The following is a 9,988-nucleotide window of genomic DNA, read 5'->3' as shown; positions in this document are numbered from 1 at the left end:
TGGTCTCACCCTACAATAATCATAAAATCAGTATACACAAATTAAACACGAAAAAATACCCAACCTAATAAATAAATTTTATAAGTCCAAAAACTTTCATTTTATCCATTTTGTAGGATTTATATAACTCTTATATAAACTACAAATTAATACAACAAACTCATATAATAGTTCCATTTAAATAATCAATCAAAACATAGAAAACCTTTACTAGTCCAACTCATTGAATGCACTCAAATTCACACCATCCACCTTCATAATGGAATAATTCCTACCTAGCACTATATTATCATAACACATTTGATGAGGTTAATAATAAAAGACTAAAACCTTTGCTTTCCTTCTACTCTCTTCTTCCCTTCACATTATATATCAACACTTTTTTAGTTTTTACTCCCACTTTCATTTTTGTGTTTCTTGGCGGGCTTTGTGGCCCCCATCTAAAAATATCATCAAATCCTCACATTAATACTCCTACCCAACCCTTGTCAACCTTCTTAAACTCTTGCCTTCCTCACTTTCTCTCTCCTAAATTTTTTCAACACCAAATTTTTTAACTAACACATTCATTCAACTCCACTCAAAACACTACTCATCCTACATTCCTACATTCATGTAACATAACACCCCCAAATATTTCCAAACAAAGATTACACAATGAACCTCTATTGCCATATTTGCTCTATGTTACTTTTCTTCATGATCAACTCTAGAGTAAATTCGCTCTCTTCTGATGGGCTCGCTCTTCTGTCGCTCAAGTCAGCTGTTGATCATTCCTCATCCTCGTCGAAAATTTTTAACGACTGGGATGAGAATGACCCCGATCCATGTGGATGGACCGGGGTCTCTTGCGACGGAAATTCCACTACTACGCCAAATCCCCGCGTAGTTGGAATTTCCGTCGCAGGAAAAAATCTCCAAGGGTATATACCCTCGGAGCTCGGCTCTCTTACTTATCTACGACGTTTAAACCTACATGGGAACCGATTCTACGGCTCGATTCCCGACCAAATCTTCAATGCTACGTCACTCCATAGCATTTTTTTGTACGGAAATAATCTCACTGGACCTCTTCCTACCTCCATGTGCTCTCTCCCAAAAATTCAAAATGTGGATGTTTCAGGAAATTCTTTGTTTGGTGAAATTCCCAACGGTTTGAAGGAATGTAAGCAACTCCAACGGCTGATTGTGGCTAGAAATAACTTTTCCGGCGAAATACCAGGCGGGATTTGGCACGAGTTAGTGAATCTAGTTCAGCTTGATCTATCATCTAACCAGCTAACCGGAAAGATCCCCGAGGAGCTTGGAGAGTTAAAGTCTCTCTCGGGGACTTTAAACCTCTCTTTCAATCATCTTTCTGGGAAGATCCCCAAATCACTTGGGGATCTTCCTATGACGGTGAGCTTTGACCTGAGGGCGAATAACCTATCTGGGGAGATTCCCCAGATAGGCTCATTCGCCAATCAGGGGCCCACTGCCTTTGTTGGGAACCCGCTTTTGTGCGGGTTCCCATTACAGAAAGACTGTTCTAAAATATCAACTAACCCAACTAACACACCATCTGACGACAACACTAGGAGGATCAGCCCCAAGCGAAAGGGGCTTAGCCCGGGGCTGATCCTCCTAATATCCGCAGCAGATGCTGTGGTAGTTGCCTTTGTTGGGCTCATACTTATTTATTTTTACTGGAAGAAGAAAGATCATTCTAGTGGTTGCAGTTGCACGGGCACTATCAAACTAGGAGGACACATGCACAAGGGCCAGAAATCAAGATTTTGTGGGTGTTTAAGAGGCTCACCGAGCAACGATGATATCGAAAGCGAGTCCGATAAGGGAAGCTCAGAAGGCGGTGGAGGCGAAGGCGAAGGCGAAGGAGGAGAACTAGTTGCTATTGATAAAGGGTTTTCATTTGAGTTAGATGAATTGTTGAGAGCTTCAGCTTATGTGTTGGGAAAAAGTGGGTTAGGGATAGTTTATAAAGTAGTGCTTGGAAATGGAATACCAGTTGCAGTAAGAAGGTTAGGAGAAGGTGGTGATCAACAAAGGTATAAAGAGTTTGCAGCTGAAATTCAAGCTATTGGGAAGGTTAAACATCCAAATGTGGTTAAATTGAGAGCTTATTATTGGGCTCCTGATGAAAAATTGCTCATTTCTGACTTCATTTCTAATGGCAATCTTGCTAATGCTCTTCGAGGTCAGTCCAAATTACTCTGTTTTCTTTTATACTATACGTAATTTTTTTATCTATATAAGTCACGAAGGCAGTACAAAAAAAGGAAGGGGGATTCAAATTTGTGACATATCGTTTATAGTACCTAAATCTTAACCACTAGGTCAAGACATCCTTGATCAAGTTATTTATAATATAGTAGTACTCATGTTACCAATGAAAATCTTGCTAAATAATAGTATTCCTCTTAAATACAACAAATTTGAGATTTTTTTATTAAGTTGATTTTAAAATATGTTACTTTGTATTCATATATACGTATCATTTTGAAAACTTATTAAAGACGGATACTATTTTTTTTGGTGAAAAAAGATAAAAACTAATTTTAAAACAAAGTAAGTACATTTCGAATATAATTAGTTTTAGTTAAAGATCTTTGTTTGTATCCTTCTATTATTTATAGTTTACAATCATGACTTCCATAGTAAGAGTAGTACGAATAGTCGAATATATAATGCATCCAAAAGTACATTATATTACCTCTGTTTTTTTTTTATATGCAACATTTGATAATTTTTGATCCACTTATCAAAATGGCAAATGTTGCATCTAAAAATAACCGAAACATATATATATAATGTTTCTACGAGAGTGCGTTTTTCGACTTGTGCACGTCATGAACGCGCCACCAAAAGCACTATACTTGAAGTACTAGAAAGCACGATGGAATCGTTTGTGCAGTAAAGAGTCATGTGATTTATAGATCGAACCATGTTCATGTTGTGAAATGCCAGAAAGTACGTAGCTAACTAGCTATATGTCATATGGGAATCTAATACTAGTAAAAGGTAATTTGAGTTTATTGACCATATGTACGAGCACAAGAACATCCCCAATTCCCCAAATTAGACTGCTAATAATAATAATTTAGTTTAGTTTGCATGGAAGTCCAGTAAAGTTTGAGTATTTAACTTTAGAGAAGTCAGTGTTATGTTTGTGAACTTTAAGATTTTTCAGCCTTTTATGTTTGTCCTCTAGCATGTTATAGATTTGTTGCTTCAAGTAATGACAAGTGCAAAGCTTATGATATGTCGTTGATTACATAAGTAGTTCTAGTAATTTATAGTTTGACATGGTCCACACTCCACACATTTGCTGAGAAATCTTTGCTACCAGGCCATAGCTAATGGTCTGTGTTCATGCTGAGAATGAGTGGGCAAAAGTTATTTGGCAACAAAGAAATATAAGTAGTATCTAATTTATATTGTAGTATTGTATTTGTGGTTCAATGATTTCGGATATATACTATTCAGTTTATTTTTGCTTATTTTCATAAATATTTAGATAAAATAAGAAAAGTTAAGGAAAAAATAAAAAGAAAAGTTAAAAAAAAAGTAAGTAAAAGGTAACAATGAGTTGAAAGTTGATTTGAAAAGTTCATATACTTTAATTCTTGGAAAAAAAAAGTAGCTGATTCAATAGCACGGGTTGCAATAAGGGCTCGCCGTTGATTATGTTAGTAAAAAGTGGTTTGGAGGTATGTTAAGAATTGGTCTATGACATAAACAAGTTCAAAAGATTAAGAAAAGTTAAATAAAACGATAAGTTAAGAAAATATAAGTTAAATAGAACAAGCCCTCAATCATTGAAGGCTTCATAGTTCATACTTCTCAACTCATCCTAATAAGTTCAATAGAAATAAACTATATTCTACAAAAATAAATTAAGTTTAGCAAATATGAGTTAATGAAAAATAAGCTATTATATGTTCCACTAAAATAATCATGTTTAGCAAATATCAGTTGTGGAGAACAAGAAATAATTTCAACAAACCTAAATTACATTGCTTATGTTATATAATTTGATATATATTTGAATTTAACTAAATTAGTTCTAGTTGTTTGTTGAACTTAAATGTGCACTATTGAAGCGTTTCCAAACTCATTTTCCTTGAAACTTAATTTTCATAGTTGAAAATAAATAAAGGATCCATACAAATATATTAAAAGGCGTGCAAAAACAAGAAACTGTGCCACGTGGCGTATTTCCTAAGTAATTTTAGTTCATGTAATCCATGTACAATAAAAAAATTAAGAAATTATAGAGTATTGGGTTTGATGCGGAGACTTCATGTACATATACTACAGTTTCAACCACTAGGCTAAATTGTATTTAGCGTTTTTTTTTTTTTTGAGGGGAGTTGTATTTAGTGTTATTATCATAAAGTATTATATTATTAAATGAATTTTTTTCTTACCCCGAGCATAACCCGAGCCTAATAAGTAGTTAAAGCTAGAACATAATCAGTGTAGGAGCTTAGTGTGATTAATAGGCAAAATAACATGACATTACAAAAGGGGTGATTGAAAATTTTCACAAAGGTACAAGAAAATTATATATACTTCATCTATTTTGTTTTAAATATAACAAATAGGTATTATTTATAAAATATAAAATATTTTTTTATTACATTTAAAATTAAACGGAGAAAGTAAAAGATAAAGAGCCATTGATAATAATTTTTCAATGGGGTCAATAACCGATTATTTCTCCCTTCGTTGCAAAGTAGCTGAAACATATACCCCTCAAAAGAAAAAGAAGTAGCTGCTACATATTGGTTTGACAAGCTTTTCAAGAGAGAGTAAACTCAGTAAAGTAGTGTGGACACAAGTAAAAGTTATCCACATGAAAGAAAAGAATTACAGATTGTCAATCCCTAAGATTAATGAGCATAATTGTTTAAAACGAATACTTCTCTAATGAGTTTTTCGTAATTGTATATAGTCTATAGAGTCAAAAGGCTTTAATTTTAGGTTTTATTATACATCACTTTTTACAATTAATAGTGTTTTGAGTTTTGACTTAAATGCGTATGACATCGTCACTCTCTTTGGCAATACCCACTAATTCGAAACTAAATTTGGAAGTCGTATTTCGACCCTGAACGTTTTCGAGCTATCCCTAATAAGCAATGAATAACAAGCGCCTTTGCTTGTGCGAATCATATTTCAATGAGAACTCGATAAGTCGATCTGCCTACACGTCTTGCTTTAAACCTCTGAAATAATTCAAAAGTTGTTGCTCAACTAGACTTACTAGCTAAGGTGTAGCCAACATTTATACCCTAGTGCCGTTATTGTGGGCCATACCAATTGCATTATTTGTTAGGAATGTGGTTGAAAGAGGGTAAATGTGAATAAATAGTAGTCCATGTATTGCAACCTTGGTGAATAAAATTCTCCAGTAGTTCTGGTCCGATCAGTTACCAGTCCACCATACCTCTTATGCAAGAACTTTAATACACTATGAGTAAATATGGGAATCTAAAATAGTTATCATATCTATGGCCCAATAATATGGTTTATGTAGTAGTATGTACATACAGTGTATTAATGGTCCTCTTTCTTCCTCACTTAATCTTGTCCTGGAATATATATGGAGTTCAATATGGTGGGTGTCCAACTTTATGGCCAACTAACCAAATGTTATGAATACAAAATTCCAAATTTACCCTTTTATATTATTTCACTTTTTTTCCTGATAAATACATTATCGGGATTTGGGCCCACATCGGAGAAGAGAGTGACCAACTAACCACCCACAAGTCGAGATGAAATTCTATCCTAAAACTAATAATTGGTAATAGGCGAAGATGTAGCACATTAAGCTTATATGTTAGTCATCCTCTCTCTTCTTCAATGTAGATAAGTTCCCGTTCGGATTAACATCTTAACATTTTCCCTCCACTTTTGAGCCTTAAGGAACAAGGTAGGTAGTACAGTAATTTATTTAAGTTCGATATTGTACATAAATATGAAAAATGGAAGCAATGAGTAGTTCTTTTTGGTGGGTAGTTGTTATGGCAAGCATTGAGTGACTAAGTGAGCATCCAATGATGTTTATGTAGAATAGTACCTTGGGAGGCACTTTGGTGCCATGATACAACATTGTCTCTTGTGGAAGTTTGAGAGTTAAGGTTGTCTCCCACTAAATTAGGAAATTTTTAAAAATGATTCATCTGTTATACTACTAATAAAAGTTATTAAAAATGATTTTGGCTATAAAGATTATTATTTATTTAAAAATATCTTAAACATTATCTTGTGTATCTTTCTAATTTAGTATTTGTATCTCCTCCACATCACCCTTTTATTTTGATATGAAATAAAATGTACCTTGACGTATTATGTAATAGAGAATATATGTAAATATTTTATTAATTAACTCTTGTTCTATGATCTTTTGAGGGGAGACCTAAGTTCGAATATGGGGAATGAAACAACAAATAAAAGATTTAAATAAGTTATCGAAGTATATTTTCATGTCTAGAAACTACGTAAACAAGCAATTGAGCACAATAATGCATAGAAAATTTCATCAAATAAATCTTTAGCAAAAGAATCCCCCCTAAATTATGTAGAATTTGCACTAATATTTCCCCATAAAACATTTATTTGCTTGTTATTTCCATTTTTGAAAAGAAAATAAATTAAAGTTGTCGAAATTGTCACAATTCACTGAGAAACAATGTATATTAGTAAGAAATCATAAAAAAAAGTTTAGGTCTAATCTGATAATCTAATGGTCCGCTTTAGAATAGATCTACACATATAAATTTGGGTCATGTAGCTCATGCCACTGAGGCAGTACTAACTTTAGTAGTTGACCTAGAACAATTTTTTGTCAATCCACCTAAAAATGTTTATTTGGTTGCACAATTTAACTGCCAAACAACATTGGATGCTTTACTAGATCATTAGTCAAACTTAGTATATGATAAACCTATTATTTTATTATAAAAAGACAATATAGCACTTCTCAGATGTAGATCCATCAAAGTATTTCTAACTTTTTTTTAATAAAAGAATTGTTTAATCAAAGCTGCTTTGGTTTGTAGACGTTTTTTTCTTTTTCTTTTTTGGTAGATGCACTTTGATTGCCAATTTCTCTTCCTAGTATTTAAGTCTTTGCTAAAATATATCAGTTGATCATTTGCTGCTCTAATTTCTGGAATAATTTCTGTTATTGTTGCTCCTTTTGATGAATATATGGTCCTGTTCTTTAGACTTATTCTCAGTTTATTTCAATTCGATTCAATTTAGTTACTTTCTACAGTTCAATTTATTTTAGTCCATTTCAATTCATTTCTTTCAATCCAAAAAAACGGGGCTTGAATGATAAATCTTGATTATCACCAAAGATGTGTTAATCCTTCTTTTTCTTGGATTAAGGGATATATCACTGTACCTTTTCTTTTAGGGTTTCCATCAATTAATTTTTGTCATCGAACATCTATATATAAATCATTTATAGTAGTAAAATTAACAATATCAAAGGGTCATCCCTTATTCTTAGTTGTCTTGCACCTCCATTTAGACCAAAGGTCCAACATTTAATTCCAATGATAAATGAAGATAAAGTTTGCACCAACATAAAATGAAATGAGAACATGGTAACATATATAACTCAACGAGAGTAATTCAAAAATAGATAACACATATACATCAACTCTTAAACCCTACACTAGGGAGCATTATGTGCAATGTGTTATTGATTAAAATTATTTTTATTATGTATACATGTTCTTTGATCACACTAATAATACATTTTTTTTTCTGATATTATTATATTATGAATGGTATGTTCTTTTATGGATGAATGAAATTTGAGAAATGATCATGTAATCCTTTAGCTTGAACTATATACTCTTTTACTTTGTACAATATGCACGTTTAATCTAATTTACACGTATAAATTACATTCAACTATATAATTGACAAGTTGATTGATATTGTAACAGGGAGAACAGGACAACCATCAACAAGCCTAACATGGTCAACAAGGTTAAAAATTGCCAAAGGAACATCTAAAGGTTTAGCCTACCTTCATGAATGTAGTCCTAGAAAATTTGTTCATGGTGACATTAAGCCATCCAACATCCTCCTAGACAATGATTTTCAGCCCTACGTGTCCGATTTCGGCCTAAATCGATTGATTAGTATCGCCGGAAACAACCCTTCCGCCTCCGCCGCGTCTAGTGGTTTCATGGGAGGAGCACTCCCTTACGTAAAATCAGTTACCCAAGAAAAAAGTAACAACATGAACTATCGTGCACCAGAGGCTAAAATCCCTGGAAGTAGACCAACACAAAAATGGGATGTTTACTCATTTGGAGTAGTGTTGCTTGAATTACTAACAGGAAAATGTCCAGAAAATTCAACAACAACATCATCATCAATGAGTAGTAATATGAATGAAATGCATGATTTAGTGAAGTGGGTAAGGAAGGGTTTTGAAGAAGAATGTCCACTTGCAGAAATGGTTGATCCTATGTTGTTGCAAGAAGTGAATGCTAAGAAAGAAGTGTTGGGTGTTTTTCATGTGGCTCTTTCTTGTACTGAAGGTGATCCTGAGGTTCGACCTAGGATGAAAATTGTGTCTGAAAATCTTGAGAAAATTGGTTGAAGATTATTTTTTGTAAAAATGTTGGTAAGTTGTGGTGTTTTTTGGTCAAAATTTTAAGTGTCAATTAAACAAGCTAATTAAGCAAGAACATGAACATAGAGCACCACTTATGATGATTTTTGCAGATTCATGATAACATATTAAGTAGTATCCTCTTAAGAACTAGTATTAGGATATATTGGATGGAATTTCAAGTTTTTGACATCAAGCAAAAAAAAAATATGGCCTCTGATTTTTTTTATTAAAGAAAAGCTATAGGATGGATTGAGGGAAAGATGTATCCACAATGTATGGTTCTCATTTATTATTTAAGTTCAAATCAATCGAGGTACATTGTATTATTATATTATACTAGTAATAAAAGTTGTTGCTCTTTTTTTACATCTGCGATTTTGGTGGAACTTTTTGTTTTTGTAAGATAAGTATCCTTTGAGGTAAAATTTGGGTATCCTTTGGAAAGCATCGAACCCTTATTAAAAGGATGGAAGGAGGTCTCCAATCAAATAGGCCAACCTTAATTCTTAGCTTGGTCGAATGCATTGATTTTTATTGACAACAAATAAATGAGGAAGTAGATTTAATGAGAAATAAATTGCTATTTATCAATAAAGAAGTCTTTGTTGAAGAAGAATGAGGCCATTCTTTCTTATGATGATTAGCCAAGCTCACGCATCTAAGATAGTGGTGATGAGCTATTTCATGGGTGGGGCCGGGTCATGAAAAATGATAAAATGCTAGCAGCTATAGACATTTTTGTCTATAGCAAAAGCTAACATTCATGTGGCAACATATAATTAGCACACATGTCACAATATTGTTTATCCAAAACAAATTATTTTTTGCAATTTTTAAACTTGTACTCCCTCTGTATTTTTTTATCTTTCCTACTTTGACTTTGCACGTTTGCCAATGCACTTATTCTACGTTAAATATCTTTCATTACATATTAGTAAAAATTATAATAGTTGAATATTAATAAAGTACTCATTGAGACGAATCAAACAAGACCCCACATGACTATATTTTTTCTTATATATCGAGAAAAATCTAAAAGATTCTCTCTACTTGTGAATAGTGTCAAGATTCTAAGTGAGAAAGATAAAAAAATACAGAGGGAGTATATCTCAAGAAATATATTTCAAAAAAAAAATCTAAAAGATTCTCTCTACTTGTGAATAGTGTCAAGATTCTAAGTGAGAAAGATAAAAAAATACAGAGGGAGTATATCTCAAGAAATATATTTCAAAAAAAAAAAAAAATATACCAATATTCATATATTTTTATTCTCTACAAATAGACATCCATTTTGATATAATTTCATCATATATTTATTTTACTCTTATCCTTATAACA

At 32.6% G+C, this 9,988-nt stretch overlaps 1 protein-coding gene across 1 annotated transcript; it reads left to right on the top strand.

The window, feature by feature from the left end:
* Nucleotides 1-385: 385 nt before the first annotated feature.
* LOC104897601 (receptor protein kinase-like protein ZAR1) lies at nt 386-9,016 on the top strand. The gene is made up of 2 exons (XM_010684520.4): nt 386-2,194; nt 7,971-9,016. The coding sequence occupies exons 1-2, from the start codon at nt 658-660 to the stop codon at nt 8,633-8,635; spliced, it is 2,202 nt and encodes a 733-aa protein (XP_010682822.2). The 5' UTR covers nt 386-657; the 3' UTR covers nt 8,636-9,016.
* The last annotated feature ends 972 nt before the right edge of the window (nt 9,017-9,988 follow it).

Source organism: Beta vulgaris, chromosome 6 (genome assembly GCF_026745355.1).
Source record: "Beta vulgaris subsp. vulgaris cultivar EL10 chromosome 6, EL10.2, whole genome shotgun sequence".
Classification (NCBI taxonomy): Eukaryota; Viridiplantae; Streptophyta; class Magnoliopsida; order Caryophyllales; family Amaranthaceae; genus Beta; species Beta vulgaris.
The sequence above is the reverse complement of the archived record's forward strand: the minus strand, read 5'-3'. Positions and strand labels throughout refer to the sequence as shown.